General features: G+C 41.7%; 1 protein-coding gene and 1 non-coding gene across 4 annotated transcripts in view; both read right to left on the reverse strand.

Moving 5' to 3' along the window:
• Positions 1 to 18,201, reverse strand: part of GOLIM4 (golgi integral membrane protein 4) — a 68,597-nt gene that overhangs the window by 18,492 nt on the left and 31,904 nt on the right. For 2 of the 3 annotated variants that reach the window (XM_045851471.1, XM_045851470.1), the window contains exons 2-8: positions 13,971 to 14,045; positions 12,670 to 12,719; positions 11,047 to 11,100; positions 9,618 to 9,768; positions 4,457 to 4,539; positions 3,838 to 3,921; positions 488 to 649 (exon numbers count right to left, since the gene is read on the reverse strand). In XM_045851471.1, the coding sequence (XP_045707427.1) occupies positions 488 to 649; positions 3,838 to 3,921; positions 4,457 to 4,539; positions 9,618 to 9,768; positions 11,047 to 11,100; positions 12,670 to 12,719; positions 13,971 to 14,045 (659 nt within the window). The remainder of the gene's footprint in view (positions 1 to 487; positions 650 to 3,837; positions 3,922 to 4,456; positions 4,540 to 9,617; positions 9,769 to 11,046; positions 11,101 to 12,669; positions 12,720 to 13,970; positions 14,046 to 18,201) is intronic. The other variant, XM_045851472.1, reaches the window with a different exon arrangement.
• LOC123827624 lies at positions 7,071 to 7,201 on the reverse strand. Its single transcript, XR_006787282.1, has one exon. It is a non-coding gene; the product is annotated as a small nucleolar RNA SNORA31 (small nucleolar RNA).

Below are 18,201 nucleotides of genomic sequence, written 5' to 3' on the forward strand. Positions count from 1 at the left end.
GGGCTTAGCACTGCATCAAATTCAAATATATCATCCACTTCAATATCTGAGTGGGCTGATTATCACACTAGATATTCATGATCATTTAGCTTCTTACTCTAAAAACAAACAAGCAAACAAAAACAAACCCTTTAAAAAATCCCAGGACACCACAACCCTTTTCAAACAAATAAACCCATGTGTATAAAGACACATCCACTGTGTCTTTCCCAGAAAGTGCTGCAGTCGTTCTCAAAGTGCACTCCCCAGACCAGCTGGATCAGACATGTGAATCCTCAGGCCTCACCTCAAATTAGCTGAATCGGAAAACCCCGAGCTGGGGTCCAGCAATCTCTGTTCTGACAACCCTGCTAGGAGCTCTGATATACGCTGAAATTTAAGAACCGTTGTTCTGCAGGAAAAGCATGTTCTGCAGGAAAAGCAGTTTACCTGATGACAGCTTGACAGGGAGAGTGACCTGACCATACATAGGTCACCAGCCTCTCACCTGCTGTGGCTCTCTGGCTGGGTTCTTCTCCCTCACTGTGCTGTCACCTTGTGGAGAATGTGCCACCTGAGTAACACTCAGCCGCTCTGCTGGTTCTGCTTTTCGAAAGCTCGGAATCCTGTTCAGAGTATCCTTCAGCTGTTTGTATTCTGCAACTTGAGTCTGCATAGAAATTGCACAATTTGAAGAGGGAAAAAGATATCACTCATGGGTAGGCATTAGGGTTCACTGGAAGAATAAACAAAAGTATTATACCTAAATACAAGTTAGAAAAAATAGGAAGACTGCTTTCATGCATTAGCTAGTTTTACTGGAACATGCTTAACCTTTTTTAAGCACATGCAAATTAGAATTTGAATTACAGGAAACAGGAAAAAATATCTAAGGCAGATGTTAGTTTCCCATGCTACATTAAACAAAGTCAGAATTTGTATAAATAACTTCCTAGTATAAATATCACTATTAAAAGACACCTATGCAATTGGTTTTATAGCATCTAAAAATCTATAAAAATTCACATAATTATAAATACAGGTGCAGGCATCTTTTATGGTCCAATATGGTCTGAGTAACATTTTTCAGGGGCGAGGAATCATAAGTTGAAGATAAGGAACCGAACACACATACACACAAAACCACACAGGCCACCCTTCTCCCAGTCGACTTGTGCTCCAATGGGATCTCTCCCTCCCCCAGACATGGGCAGTGTTGTGCTCTGCAGTGTTTGGAAAGCAATAGCATAGACATGAAGTGAGGCTGGGTTTTTACTTCTTAGTTCTGACTGTACTTCTCTCCTAAAGTGATAAAGGCACTCATGTAGGTATTTAAAAAATGTATCTGTGTGTATATGGGGTGGGGTGCATATGTGTGGAATATTTTTAATACAAGGAACTAGAAAGGCAGAAAAAAGTCACACCTTAACTAAGAAAATAGACACTGTGTATACTTAGCTCTTCATACACCTCAACACTGTTACCCTAAGACAAATGCTGTGTGTGCAGACACACAGTTGCAGAAACACAAAGAACACAGAAATCTCGTTCTGGACAAGCTTCCCAGACGGGCTGCCTCGCTCTGGTGTGCAGAGCAAATGGGTGCCGGAGACAGAACCGGCCAGTGCTCGTGTGGCCACAGCTCCCTGCACAGCACTCTCCACCCCACGGAAGAGGTGCCTTTTTGCCTTTTTCTAATGCACACAAAGTAAAGAGTCTGCTTGCAGAATCTGTCTCCCAGAGTGCTTCTTTGTAATTTGTACAAAGGTGTGCCACAGGGCTAATGGTGGCCTTAGCTCAGAAATCTATCAAAACGTTTGTCAACCAACCTTGGAGGTTAAGGAAAAAAAACAACTGATGTCCTCAGAGTGATACTTTTAATGTTTTAGGATAAATAGGGAAGAATATACAAGCCTTAATACTAGCCTTTCTTCTTTCTTTCTTGTCCTTCAAATATATAATCTTTGAAGGCACTAATGCCGTGGTCCTTAAATGTTAGTGTGCATTAGGAATCACAGAAGGATTGAGTTAAGTGTGTAGGTCCCTGGGCCCCCACTCTAGTAGTCAGGATCCAGTGGGTTCGGGACAAGTCCCTGGTAACTGTGGCGGAGGGCAGTCTGCAAAAACACCAGCTTCAGTTCATGGGACTCCGACCTCGGGAGGCCCCAGCCTCCCAGCTGGCTTCTGGTGCTGGGCCTGCTACTCTATCTCCCTTTGACCTCACTATCATTTGGTTGTAGACGAGCACAGTGCTGTGTAACTCAGCAGGTTGTAAATGTCAAAGTCTGTAGGTAAAGTTCTCATGATAATCCCCAATAATTAAAGACTCAAATTCTATTCTGTTCTTGCTTTCTCCTCCCTCAGCTATATTTAAACATGAAATCGTGTCATAAGATGATTTATATAAGAAATGTGGATGTCTAAACACTGTTTTCTAAGAAGAGGCAGAGAAAATGTTAATATGGGGATTAGCGGTGACAATCTAATTAAGCACTATGCCTAGTTCTGGCATAACTATTTTCTCAAAAGGCAGGACAAACCTGGAGCTTTCGCCCCAAAGAGCCAAATGATATTTAAAGAAATAGAAAAATATATACAGGTTAAGTTTAAAAATTCTTTTCATACAAAAAAAAAAAACCCCCTGTCAATAATACTTCCAGTGTGCTTACTACAGAATTTGGCTATGGTCATTAAATGAACTATTTTACATATATTTATCTGGGTTTTCAAATTGTTGCCTTGTCTAATATTTATGGCTATTATAGCACACAGATTATTCAAATCGGTTTGTCACAGTTTTCAGTATAAAAAACAGCCTCACATTAAATAACACACTACTTAGCAAAACATATAATGAAGGTTCTGAATGACATAATCCCTCTGAGGTCAATTTTATTTAGACACGTGTAAAAAAATCACCATGCAGCTCGTTCTGCAGGGAGATACCCAATGAATGCCATGAACAGGATCCCGCAAATGCAGATGCTGCAGCCTGGGAGACGGGTCAGGGCCCACCATGTTATACTTCTAATGACTTTATAAAGAGAAGAAAATAATACATGGCCTCCTGATAAACACAGATGGCCGGTTTTCCTTCGCCCTTTCCTCTTCATCCTTCCAGGAGAAGAAAAGTGGAGACCGGGTGATTAGGAAGCCACGGTGACCGGCCAGCCACCCCCACCCGTGCTTCTGCAGGACAGCCGGGAAACACTCGGCATGTGAACACTCGGCAGGGCATCACCCTCCCCACACTCCCACCTCAGCGCTCCTTCCCTTGTCCCTTCAGGGAGTCTCTGCTGAGGGCCCGCCCTGTGCCAGGCTGCTCTGGGCTTGAACAAACGGAAATTATGACTCTTGTTTTTCCTTCTCTACTGACATGAGACTTCTTCCTTTTTTCTGTAATTGGAGCAACCACATCTAAGCCTAGTCCCAAAAGGAGCGTGTGTCGGCTGGAACGCTGGTTGCAAGGAAGGGAGGGAAGAAAAAGTCTGACAATAATTTATGTAGGTAGCTTGTGTCATGAAACCCTGGAACTACTAAAGCAAGAGCCGACGCAGGGCAGACAGTGGCAAGAGACCCTATGATTTAAACAAGGACCAGAATGCTGCATGTGAGGGCAGAGGCAGGGTAGAAACGGTCATATGCACTACACCACCAGAGCAAAACAAAAAATAATCAAAGGTTTATTTAATATTCTCGTGACTGAATTTTGAAAGCATGCATGATTCTTGGGATCAGGAGAGCTCTGTACTAAGGAACTCGCTGAAGATTGGCTTTTAAGAGACTACATGCACAAAGGAATTCAGAAATGTTAAGCAGACTTGAAAAAGAACCGGTAGAGGCTGCTACCCTGCTAACCTGTGCAGCCGCTAGTGCACTCTTGTGGTCTTCCAAAGTCACTACAAGATGTTCATGCTCGGAGAGTAAATTCTTATGCTGTTGCTACACAAAAAAGAATTTTGCATATTGAGTTTTAACATTCTGAGACAAATTCTTTTTTGGCTGACAGTGGTATGACCAACCCAAACATTGCTTACTTGCTTATTTATTTCTCTGTTTGCTGTCGCAGCATTTATCAAGTGTAAAAATCATTTACACAGACGACTCTGATTAATGTAGTATTCTAAAATCTACAGAATGTGCTACCCAGAAATCATAATCACTTACAATAAAAATCAACACCAAAGGAATGAAGATTTCATTATTAATAAACCTTTATAAATAAAAAGCACCTTAAAGTGCAACCGTCTAGCAAGAGAATCATTTCAGTACTAATGAAAATGTTTGGATTTTCAGACCATCTCTTTGCAGCATGTGATGCAGAAGTGGTAAACACACTGGGCGCACTCTGCTTTACACAAAGCCCAAATTAACAGTGTGGGCTTGCAGGGCGGGTCGTTTAGGGAATGGCTTTTAAAACCGTCACACGAAGGAAACCAGGCGGACAGAGCACTGTGGAACGCAGGGTTCATTTTACCTTGACGTCTTGAAGCTGTGTGTGTATGTCTTGGTGTGCTTTCCTCAGCTGTCGATTCTCTTCTCTCAAATTGTACGCAGTTTCTATTTCAGAAAAAGAAAAGTCACACATAAGACCTTAGAATTTTTAGGCTTTTCATATCTAAATCTTCCCATAGACTTCTTTTAGGATTTGTTTTGAACTTTGACAATATAATATCCCACATCAGCAGAAACGACACCCTTTGGGCGTGGATTCAGTTGGACATCCCAATACAGTACAATACAAGCTGGTTCGGCAGTTCAAATATGTTTAAACAGCTGATACAGCGTAGGAGAAGTTAAGAAGTTTTAATTACTCAGGAGTTAAAAATGAAATATTTTTGTTCATAAGCAAACCCTTAGGAATAAAATGTGATGGGAGGGGTGGTCCAAGGCGTGACTCTTTACAAGTTAAGGGCAGAGTTATCAAAAAGCACAAACCTTATTTCTCAGTGCATGAATAATTTCTACCACCCCCCAAAGGTATTTCAATTATAAAGGCAACTCATGGAATAAGAAACACCTGTTGAAAAATTCTAATACACTTTTGCTCTCCTACCATTGAATTTTTGACGGCTCCAAATTCTCTGATCCGCGGAAGTTCTTTCCTGGGAGCCACGGTGAGGCTAGCCATCACAGTGAAGTCCTGAACATCCCCAGTCTTGTGCCCTTATGCCCTACTGGTCAGGGTACAGCTGCAGTAACTTAAGGATTCTCCTAGACCCACAGCTCTTATCTTCTTGGTAATTTTCTCACATTCCCTGTATCTGGACATTAAATGGTATAAACTGGCAGCCATAAACTTTTTTTTTTTTGCCTCGCAACATTGTCCTATATTAGAATCTTCCACATTTGAGTAGTTGTCACCATTTATAAAATCAAGGATCTGGGTCTAGTAAAACTGGCAACACTGGGCCAATTCTCATGGGCAACACTCAGTGGAAGTCAGGCGATGGAAGGGTGACCATATGCCATTTATTTTCCAAGAGATGCTTTGGAGAGTGAAAGGGAGTGATGTTAATTATTATATGGGAACAGCAGGCGTAAACCTAGGCTGTGCTGGGCAAACTGTTCCTACGGGGCAGCCAGCCCCCTGCCGACAAAACCCTAACTCTCCAGCATGCTACTCGGCACTGAAGAAAAGTGCCAGTCACCATGGTTCTGCATACTTTATGTCCACTTTCACTCCCTTGGGGCCCCCGCCTGACTCCTGGGCGTCGGATCTGTGTAGGGTTGGGGGAGAGACCAACAACAAGGAGGGGAATGTGGCCAGTGACTGGCTTGTCCATCCACATGTGATAATGGATTTTTTCAAAGGTCGAAACAGGACCCCTGGCAATCGAAGAGGACTGTAAATGTGTCGGGCTTCTGTGCACACACACAGGAACACACGCTAGAAATACCCAAACTTTGCGAGCTTTGAAAGTACTTAGAGATTATGAACTTAACAGCGGAGGCTCCCATGCCTTTGCTGTGTTAACTGAAGTTATTCAACTTTAGGAGGCCTCAGTTTCTTCGCTCGTTATATCAGGCGGACCACAACACCTGCCTTACAGGTTATGAGAATTAAACAAGATATCTGCGTGACAAGTTTCACCTGGGTCTGGCACACAGTGAACATTTGTCCAGTGTCAGTGCTCACGATGGTGATAATGGAAAGAACAATTACCTAAGCTTATATGCTATCAGCTCCTCTCCCTAGGAATTCTAAATTCCTTCCCATGTCACTCTAAACTGCCAAGTATCACTCCGACTGTCCCCCTTAGTTTACAACTGGGAACCTGAGTCTGCCACAACAGGCTTTAACCTACGATCCTAAGCTTTATCAAGGATAGTGGCCAAAAAAGACTGCTGATACAAAGACGTGGCAATTACTTACAAAAGTGTCATCAAGGCATTCTCACACTCTGTTGGTTAAGGTCTTTTTCAGAATTTTTTTCCAAAAATTAATTGGTAACAAAAATAGTGTTTCTCGCTCTTTCCCTCTTACTCTCCCTTTGGCTCTCTCCCCCACTGCCCCCAAGGTATCGGTCTGCACTCCCTTCCTGAGAACAAGAGCCTCTGCAACGCACTGCAGCTCCGCTTCCGTCCTGGGTGCCAGGAGTTCAGACAGGTGACAGGCTCACATCATCTTCGTTTGTAGAACTCACATATGCGTCCTCTGTTTTCCATGGTTCTTATTTCTTACTTCTATAATTTGTGAAAATTGCACGACACATGGGTTTTGTTTCAAAGAAAGGGGTGAGTATAGAGTAGACATAAGAAAACCTGCACTTTAGGGATCCTGCTAAAATTAAATGAACTAATGATGTCAAGTATGCCAAGTCAAGGCAGGCACCTATGAAATTTTATTTCCCATTCCCTAATGTACTTATTGTTCATTAGTACAGTTTAATATATTTACCCAGCTTAGCTCAGGTTTGCAAATGCTAAACAGTGTATCCAAAATACCATAAGTCTCTTCCCTCACTGCTGGAAGGCCAGCTTTCCAGGGCATGGCAAGGGCTTTCTGACACTGGAGTTCCCCCTTATATGACCCTCGGGAGGACTTCTGGTGTCGTCTTTCTTGCTTCCTGTTTTGTGTGTTTGTTTGTTTTTGTATTCCCCTATTCAATCTCAGCTGCCACAATCAGACAGTCAGAAAGCGCGAGGACCCTTTCCTGTAGCATCTGCACTGGGACCTCAGCAGCAGACAGTGACTGCTCCAGGTCTGTCATAGATGCACCGCAGTTTCGTTCTCCCGGCCACCCCTCACCACCTGCTGCTGCATCCCCAACGAGCCAAAGCTCCTGCATGTCCACATCTCATGGGTATCCTCTGCTGGCACCCAACTCTATCAAGACCACCTTCACCTTCTGTAAATTGCCTCAGTGGCTACTTAACTCCTCCCACGCACCTTTTTGTTGTACCGTATTATTCTGAAATACTTATAGACAAAATGTTGCATGAAAAACACAGAGAAGTCTGAGGTATGCATCACTCAGCTTCTGTGAGGACATCTTATATAAGTGCAGTGCACTACACCCAAACCAGGAAATTGTCACCGTACAATTAACTAGACTATAGACCTTACTCAGATTTCAACACTGTTTTTGGAGGAATCACGTATCTTTTTAAACCATTTGTCACACTTTAAACTCATTGTAACAGTGGAAAACTGTGATAGCTGGGCGGGGGGGGATTGTAATTCATCCCACTACTCTTTTGACGTGGTTTCTGTAAGTGCTGACTCTGACTAATACGCAGCTTGTAGATAAACAGCATGTTTGTATAAGAATCCTAGGAACTAACTTCAAAACATACAAACTCCAACCTTGAGGCATCCCAGCTCGGGGACATCTGCTGACCCTCCACCATGGAGTCAGGGATGGCATGAAGCCAGGATGGCTGAACCAGGGTGGTGCACGCTGACCCATCACTTGCCTTGTTGGAATGGACCGTGCTCGTCTGCACATAGAGAGCTTTGCAACCCCCTCCCTTGATCTCTGTGTTCTGTTCCCTGCTCCCTCCTTATAAAAAAACCTTGGCCTCCACTGAGATGGGGAGATGGGCTTTGTGACGTGAGTCCTCCATCTTCCAAGAGATGGGCTTTGAGACAGGAGGCCCCCATCTTCCAGACGGCCGGCATTTCCAGGTAAACCACTTTCCTTACATCAGCACCTGCCTCTGGAGTACTGGCTTTCACAGTGGCAGGCGGCCTGGCCTGTGTTTGGTTACATTATTTAAATTGTTTATTTAAATTTACTATTATTTAATATTAACTCAATAACTAAATAGGTTAATTGTAGAATGTGCTACTTCTCTTTCCAAAACTCACATGTACTTGGAGGAATAATATATTTTGTTCCATATTACTATGAAAGTACCTGATGCTGAATTGACAGCGATTTATATTGAAGGTTCACCACATACCAATAGCTGTTGTAGGTGCTTTACACAAATTAGGTAATCCTCATACTAACCCTATGAGGTTGACAGTGTTTATGAATATCCAGTTTTACAGATGAGGGCAAGGAAGCTGGTGGTGATTACACAACCTGCCCGTAGACATATATGAGGGGGGCCCAAAACAGAAGTCATTTATAAAACACTGTATATTTACTCTTACTGTTTAAACATCAGTCACCTTTCAAGTGCTCTCCATTTGATGCAATGCACCTATGGAGACATTTTTCCACTGCTCAAAACAGTTTTTAAACTCGTCAATTTTGATGCATTTTACTGCTTCTGCCATTTTTTGTTTCACCTCTACCATGTCAGCAAAACATTTCTCTTTGAGGGCTGTCTTTATCCAGGGGAACAAAAAAAGTCACTGAGGGTGAGACTGGGTGAATAAGGACAGTAGGGGATGGGGTCCCATACCATTTTTGGTCAAAAACTGCTGAACATTCAGTGGGGTGTAGACAGGTGAGCTTGTAAATCATAAATCATCCATCACCAAATGGGCAAACATGTTGAAAAGGTCTTCAAAAAAAGTTCAGTGAAGTGGAACACAGCCTCTCACAACAATGCCAGCTGGTACAGGGATAGACATGGGTTCCTAGAACACTCATCTTGTGGCAAGAAAGCCTGTACTACAAGGGGCCCACCCTCCAGAAGATAATTCTGGGATTTTTGGGGTCCCCACTCATAGTAAGTAACTGAAGAGGCTGATTTTCCAGGGCCATTAGACTCTAGGAGCCTGAGGTGTTGCAAGCTACTATCAGCCATCAACCAGAACTCTTTCCTCCTCTTGAAGAGTTTCAGAAAGGCTTCACCATCACAATTTTTGATCATCACAATGCCTGGGGAGCACTGATGGATGACAGACAGTTTGTGGGCTGAGGTCAGAGATGCCAAATGTGTCACCACACACACACACACACACACACACACACACACACACACACACAGAGAACTGTCTTGCTCACCAACATGGCCAGTTAGCCTCACTGGAAAACACTAAATATTCTCCATTTCCCCAAGCAAACCAAAGAGATAAGGATAAATGTGAAATGTTACAAAGAAATTATGTGGCTAAAAAAGGACCAGTTAATACAGATAAATCAACCACCAGGCAAAAACAAAAGTCTATTGTTCTACTGAAACATTAATACAAGCGCTTATTTCCATATAAACTGGCTGATTAGATTTCCAAATACCTTTCAGCTTGGAAAGTTCCTGCTCTTTCTCTTGCTGCAGCTGCAGGTATTTCTGCTTGTGGTCATTAAACGTTCTACTGAAGTCTTCCCCTTGTTTGCGGTGTTCCTCTTCCAAGTCGCTGTGCTGTTTCTTTAGCTCCTCGTGCTGGCTCTGCAAAAAACAAGACCTTCTGCAATAACGTACATTCTCTAAATCACCAGTATATCAGAGTCTATTTCTTGGTAGCATAGCCTTTCTCTTGCAAGAAAGTAAGAATGAATAAAAAGTAGGTTTCATTTTCCTCAGGTTGCTTTTTAATTTGTGCAGCTCACCTCCGTTTCCTTCACATTTCAAATGAAGAGTTTGGGATCATGGCCAAACGTAATTTTCTTCTCAATTTTTAACATGGATGGAAACAACAAGAAGCTAGAAGTTAGCGTGAGAGAGGGAAAAGACAGGGGCCTGGGGAAGTTCCTGAGCACTCAAATGACTGTGCACACAAGGTTAAAGCTCACGGAGAAATCAGCCCTCTGGGGGTAAGCTGGACTCTTCTCTCACGCTTTTGTTTCCCTGAACTCATTTCTGATTTCCCTTCTTTGATTTTCAGCCTTCCTGGTGACCCAGTTTAAAGAAGGAAAGCAAAGACGCTTCCCTTTGGAGGAAGTAATACATTGACCACTTATTGAATTATCCTCATTTATCTTACTTCTAATTATAACACTACGCTGTAATGACAACCCAGATAAATTTGACAGTCTCCAAATTCTTCCTGTGAAAGGACAGTCTGCTTCAGTTCAGGAATTGTTTCCTTGATACCAGAAAAGATTCTGGTTTCGGTGACAAGTGCTTGCCCTAATGACAGAGGAGAAAGGACAGCACGGACAACAAATGGCCAGGTTGTCAGGTAGAGGTCGGGGTCTGGTTGGCCTGCAGTGCAGGTGTACCCTCACCTCCGCCCACTTGACAGAAGCAATGGGTCTCTCTCCCGGTCTGTCTACCTGACACACGAGAATGAATTTTATCCCAGATCCAAGGGAGAGGATCTTTAATTATAAATCGTTTCCCTGTTATAGCTAAAAGGATGCTTTTTAAATATTAGTAGCACAAAGGGGGCATATTAATAGTTTACCACCTCCATTGTGTATAAGGTAAAATATCTAAGGAAAACTACTGTAAGAAATTAAACAAAAGTCTTAAAGAATAAAAAGAACAGAAAAAAACAGCTGATCAGAAAGTATGAGTTACAAGAAATTGTGTAATAAGCTAAATATGTTCTTTGTAATGAGGTAATAAATATGAGGGGGCATTATACTGCTGTAGCATTTTAGCCAAATGACTTTACTACACCACATCATAACAGAAATCAACTTTCTATAACTGTCCTTAATCGCTTAGGTTACTTAGTTAATCCTTTCACTCATTCATGAGGAACATCATTACATTACTCACTTTCAACATCTGATGTTGCACATTCAATGCACTGTATCTACTGTTGGAATCTTGCTGTAAATTGAAAAGAAAATAGTTAACAAAAGATTTTTAAAATCTGGCTCTTTTGCTAAGCATAGCTTAAAATTCTTAATAGAAGAATTTCATTTATTTCACTTGCATAAGCTACAATGAATTCTATACTTGAACCAGGATGTTTGAGGCCATCTCTTTATATAATAGCAGAAATGAAGTTTTATCATTCCATAAGTGTGCTAGATTTTAATAATGAAAGAGAGGACATGAAATCATAAAATAGCAGCTTGACAGAGCCCTCGGAGATGTTACCTCCATTTGCACTTTCAGAAGAACTGAGGCTGCCGGTTTGGAGTTTGTCCTGAGACCCAGCACGGCATATGGATGCTAATACATTGTGCTGGGCACTCCAAGGAAAAGCAGGGCTGAACCACCAAGCACCAGACCTCACAAGCTTAGCATAACTTAATAGAGGGGAGAGAAAAGGTGCTTTCCTTCCCTGAGCTTCAGTGGGTAAGAAATTCCACGTACACTACTTTACCCCAGTGAGACTGCACTTCACAGAGCGAGAACTAGGATAAGGAACAGACCAAGGGCAAACACTTGCTTCAGCAGCAGAGTCAGGACTGAACCTTAAGCCTGAGCTCCATGTTCCAGGAGCAGATCACTGGGTCCTGGAGCAGCGTCTGCACAAGGGGGCCTCCCACATTCCCAGTTCTGAGCAGCTGTGACCAGTCAGTATTCAAGACACCTGAAGGTTTCTCTCCTTCTGCTGTGCTGTTTCATCTTACACGCCTTACCCCTTGCTCATCCCGTGGCCAGCACAAGTCCATGCTCCATCATTTATTTCATATTTTTACAGCTTCTAAAATGAACTGCATTTTTGCTTTCTCACTTTATTGCTTTATTTTAATTTGCAAGGAAATCACATTATAAAATGGACTAGAGAATGCGCACAGTTCTGGTCAGGGCTTTTAAAAGCAAATGAGAGTGGAAAGCTAATAGCATCCCAGCTACCCAAGGAACTGAATCTTTTCAGTTGTAAGACCCTCAAATACCAATGTTTTATTCAGCTAAAGCTTACATTTTTTAGAGTTAAAAAAGACCAATTGTTCTCCAGTTAATTTGGACTTAAAACTTTTTACTGGTAGTATTGCTTATTCATTCATTCGCCAGATGTTTTTGGATGAGCTCGGGATGGAGGAGGGGGGAGGTGGGAGAGAAGAGGACCTTGGCTCCCGGGAGCCCATGGCACTGTGTTAGATGCTACACAGTAACGCCTGTTTGAGTGGCAGGGATGTTGTGCAAAGGCAGACCAAACATTGTATTCTACAGAAAAGAGGCTATAAAGAAATGAACAAATAAATGAATGAAAATAAATTGCTTGTTATTGTTGAGGATTACCTATTCCCAACTTATTGCTATCATAAATCAGCAAAGGTAGGTTTTAAAAGAACAATTTTTAAAGTCTTCCTTTAAAAAATTTTTGATAGCCAAAAAAGGAATGTATTTCAGCCCTACAATCCTAATGATTGACAGAATAAACTATTTTGCAGCAATTCCTTCTCCTCTAAATTTCATGAAAAAACAAAACAGAACAAAACTTACCCTTCCTTTATTTAGTGTTTCTTGTGCTTCTAATTTATAAACAAGAAAATCTGGAAAATACAAAATGAAGGAAGTAGAGTGCCAGTTAATTCCTTGTGAAATTTTTAAGCATCTGAAAGAATAAAGGCAAGCTTTACTCAGACTTACAAAAAGTAGTTCTAGGTTTAAAACAATCTACTTGGTATAGCCTCTTCCTGCTTTAGAAAATGGTGGGGGGGAAACGATCACATAATTCTCTTTAACTTAAAAGCTATAAGTCTTACACTAAAAACATCCGCATGATAACCAACCGGTTAAAAGTGCATTTAGAGTGTGCACTCTGCAATTAACTGGCCTTGAAATTAGAGGAAAACAATCATGCAGCACAGCTAAAGACAGAGCTGATTTACTGCAACCCACTAGATGGCGCACTCATGTCATCCAGGGCCTGAAAAGAGAATTCACGCCACTGAAACCACTGTTAATGCTCTTAAAGCCTATTATCCACTAGATGGCCCCATAAAATCACGCTGCATTTGAAGACAAGGAAAATCCAAATCCTATCAAAGCATTTTAATGATGTTAAACTGCTATTCCTCCCACAGGCTTAATCCAAGGGTCAGTGAAGCATCCTCACCCATTCTGCCCTCCCCCGCTCTCCCTCCGTCAGCCCACCAAGTAAATCAGACAGAACACGTAACTTAAATCTCAAGATTTATCACAGAACATGAATAAAAATATAAATGCAGATAACCTTAAATCACAAGCTGTATAACGCCTAGGCTTTATACCAAAATTCTGATCAAAATCATGGCACTGCCTAAACCTGTGCTAAATGTTAATTTTTCGAACTGAACCAGTTGGCTGTCCAATACAAGCCCTCACAAGATAAAAGCAGCTGTATAACTTAAAAGACATCATACAATGTGAACAATTTATTATGTTATAAATGTGCATGCATATGCATAAGTATATATAAAATTTGTTATATTCTGGACAATGCACATTGTTACTTTCTGGATATTTGTAAACAAAAGTTCTAGGCATTAGTAACATATATGTATAATATACAAATGAAAAGCTGTTTCTTTCTAAAATGATATATAACCAATGTAAGAACTACCTCAAGGTGGCACACAGGGAATGAAAGATTCTACATCCAGTCTTGAGTAGGAATTATTTTACTGCACAATGAACAGCAAATAGCTTGGCATCTGACTTTGAGTTGATTTCATCAATTCCTTAGCAAAAAACAATGACAAACCAAATACATGATGCCTCAAAAAGATAAAAACAAAACACAAATTTCATTATTTATTTACCTTCCTTTGCCTTCTTATGTTCAAGTCTTTCTTTTTGCAAGGATTTTTCTAATCTTGATCTGTGTTCATACACAACTGAAAAAAAAGAAGAGTTAAAATTTGTATTCAAATAATTAAAACTTCTACAGTAAAATCAACATCAATGTTTAAAACAGAAGGAAAACACTTGGAGTCGTCTCATAATTAAAACAAAAATGTATGTGTTTATAACTTCCACATTCTGGATAAAAAAATCGATGTTATAACCGACAGAACTCTGGGCCAACTCCTATGCAGTTTGCCCCTTGACTGGTGGACACTGGAAGAAGCTGCCACCTTCTTTGCCAGCAACTGTTCCTTCTCTTACTTCTTAAACGAGCATCTCTGTGAGGTTCCATGTCTCGCCCTGGGCAACGTGTCCACTCTCATGGCTTTAACCACCACCTGCCAGCATGCGCCCGCAGATCTCTATTTCTAACTCCTGCCTCTCTCGGGCACTTGAAGAGTGTTTCCTAAAAGCCTACAGGGTGTTTCCACCCAGAAACACCTAAGCACTGCCAAGTCAACGCCATCTGAACCTAAACGAAGGCTGCTGTGTGTCGGTGACAAAACCTGAGCAGCACACCACAGAACGGAAAAGAAGGCGTGTGTCCCCACATCAGGGAAAACATTGGTGAGAGACTATAACAATGAAGGAAAGCCATGGATGAGCTCTGATCGGGAGCAGGGTGAGGGAGGACTTTTCAGAAGAGGGGACCTCCTGGCTGCTTCAATAGCAAAGAGCAGTTTGGAGACAGGGGCACTGCGGAGGGAGGCCTTCAGGAAGATGTCACAGGGACAACGGCCCAGAGGCCTGAAACCAGACCAAAGGTGTTTGCACACCAAGAGCTCGGTTGCAAGTCCACTGTTGAGCAATCACATTTGTTCAAACATATGTGCACGTATGGTATTTAAGTCCCTCGGCCAACTTCTAAAAGCCTATTAACACCAAGCATTTCCTCAGATGGGTACTAACAACACCATCTTGTATGACATTTGGGGCTAAGCAGGGCAAACGGAGATTACTGCTATTTTATAACCACACTAAAGCCAAGCCCTGAAGTGAAGGCTCACAGTCTTGGGGAATTTCAGTCAGGTTGGGGAAACTTACAGGGAAATGGATAAATACAATGCTATCATAATATGACAGAGGCAAGAACAGGATGCTGTAGGAACACCTGAGGTCCCGGCTGGAAGGAAACACACCCTCAACTCCAACCCACTGGCCAAAGCTCCCACAGTCTGGGTAGAAGATCACAAGAGCATGAACATGCCAGTTAAAAGGGAATCTTGGTGCATTAATTGGACATATTGCAGGCAATTTCAACAAGCATGTGCATTATTTTCAAAGAAAGAAACAGGCAAAGTAGTCAAGACCTTGCTCCTCTTTGCTCCAAAGAGGCAGCTGGGGCTCCTGAGAATGTCAGGTCCATTAGGGGTTAACAATTCCAGCCTAGAAGCACCCATAGTTAAAAAACAAAACAAAACAAACCTGCAGTATAGTCAAAAACATGTGTATGCAGGGACCTCACCACCCATCCGCAGCCACCTCAGACTCTACATAGTAAACATTATTGTGGCAGAACAGGATCGAGGAGGACAGCTGCATTCACAACTTCCGACACCATGAACCTCTTTCATACTGGATAAGGGACAGCAGTTATCACTGTGCACTCATTGTTGCAAACTCAGTGCTGCATGGGACTCGGTGATCAGGTAATAATTCTCTTTGGCTCAGGGGACAAAAAACTTATCTGCAGTAAGAGTGGACCGCCCAGTAGATTACACCAAACAGACAGGGAGTGTGGGGGATGGGGTGAGGGACCGTGGGTGTGGGGCAGTGGGAGGCAGCAATCCATTCGTCATTCTCTCCCCTGCGGTGCAGCCAGGAAGACACTGTGCCAACAGCTGGTCCACGGTGTCCATTTATCATATGGAATCACACAACAGTCTGAGACAGTTTTACACTCAATGGGAATTTACACATTCAACATATTAATAGTCGTGTGTCTTGGGAGCCAAGAGACCCTTGGATACAGTTATAAGCTTTCATAAATCACCTTAAGAGATGCTATATGAAGCCCACAAAGAGGTGAACATGTTTGTGGACTACAGTCCACATACAAAGGTCTTGGGACGTCTGAGGCATATTCATAAATAATAAAATGGTGTCATAACAGAGCTAAGGCAAGAGAATGTGTTTGGCAAATGTAGTGGAAAAAAGGATGTGATAAACAGGAATAGAAGATATATGTAGAAACAATGAGGTAATTGCACTGTTAATGTTTTCTTACTGAGAACTGGTCAAGCCATTATCACAGCGTCAGCTTCTAGTCCTGATGTAATGTAACTTAATGCAAAAGTGGTGTGAGAGTCCGAGATGACCACCGACCACCCACCGAGGGTGGGGGTGAAAGAGCAGCAGAGAGGGTGGCAAGTGGAAGTGCGTTCTCATCGGGCTCAGGGGGAAGAAAACAAAGAAACAAACAAAAACTGAAGAGGAGCCCTGAACTGGGAGCTGAGGAAACCACATTAAGTAAAGGACAGTGAGGGAAAACTAATTCTCAGAGTTGGATATCTGGAAAGAGGCGAGAGGGAGAGAGGCAGGAGGTAACGCAATCAATAGCTGAGAGCACAGACTCAGGCGTCCGAGTTCAGATCCCAGACCCATCCTTCGAGGGGCAGTCCGCTGAGCGTCTTTGCACTGCGGCTTCTGCGTGTGCTGTGTGGTGATAAGAATAGCGGCTATCTCTTCCGGTGGATGTCAGGGTTAAATGAGTTAATACAGGCCAAGTGCTTTGAACACTGCCTGGCATGGAGTAAATGCCAGAAAATACGAAAATATTTTTCATTTATCAGCTGTGATGACTTAAAGTTGCCGGAGAGGAAGTCAGGTGACACCTCTCAACCCTGAAGTTAAAATCTAATAATAACAAAGTTAAAATATATATTTTTTCAAAAAGGCATAAGATCTTGATTTCAGTGTGCTTTAATTTTTAAAAAAATTCACTTAAAAAGACAAAGCAAATAATCATTCCAATAGCTTCATAAACCCCATAAGCTATTTTTTATTAAAAATTAAACAACAGTAAAACAGACCAGATAGAAACTTTGTGTCCTTGCAGCTCTTCTAGAAAATTCCCCCATCAATTAAACTCACACACACACCACCCTTAATTCTTTTAAAATGCATTCTCCAGGCTTTTGAGCTAGTGATTTATCTAGATAGCTTTACTGTTTCGCTTAGAAGGAGGATTGCCAATCAATCCTTGTCACCGATCTCTATTTTCTTACTTACACTGTGAGTCAAGGGCATCAGTCAAGATGAACTAATACTGCTGGAAACTTTGCAACAGAAATGGTGTACAATGATATTCTCATGGCACCAAACAAGTTTAAGGGAAAAAGGTACAAAAATGCAACAGTTCAATCTTGGCTTTCAGGATCTTTAATGCAGAGTAACGCTGTAACAGGTATAGGATTTGAATCACAAGAACTCATGAAAAAAAGAGGAAAATCCATAATCCTTATTATCTGCTTACTGAAAAGGAGTTTAATATTTCCCATTCAGTCGAGAATGGAAATAGGTTTTATTCCATCTTAAAGCCCTCAAGAGCTTAAAAACACATCAGCTTCCTACAGCCATTTTCCATTTTAACTTTGACTTCCATCTGAAAGTCACAAGAGAAATTAGCTGTATACATCCACTTATGGGCAAAATACATATCCAAAATATATTTCGGGGCAAACTACTCCAATTCAGAATTAGAAAGCAGCACTAAAATTAGAAAACACTGCTGAGTGTTTTAATGCCTTCAGCCAAGAGAGGGCGATCTTTCCTTGGCAGAAGCACTGACAGCCCGTGAAATTTTGCTTTCAGTACTGACAATAACACAAGGTTTTATCTTTATTCTTTTAAAATAAATAAATAAAAACAACTTTGAAGCTTGATATGAAAGTCACACAATTCAACTTGTAAAAATATTAAGATTTGCATGTAACATTGTTATTTGACATATAAAAATTAAACAAGTCTGTGCTTTTGGTAATGGTGGGTGAAGATTTTTAAGTAGGATAGCAATGCTATGACAAAAAAAGGAAAATAAACTGAAATCAATACAGTACTTTTGAGGTCTTGTTTGGTAGGCCTAAAAGCATAGCTCTTTATTGTAGTCTTTGAAAACAGCTGTGGTTCTAAGCCCCAGAAGTGGTG

This window comes from Phyllostomus hastatus, unplaced genomic scaffold (assembly GCF_019186645.2).
Source record: "Phyllostomus hastatus isolate PE091 unplaced genomic scaffold, TTU_PhHast_1.1 phas_contig_86, whole genome shotgun sequence".
NCBI classification, from domain to species: domain Eukaryota; kingdom Metazoa; phylum Chordata; class Mammalia; order Chiroptera; family Phyllostomidae; genus Phyllostomus; species Phyllostomus hastatus.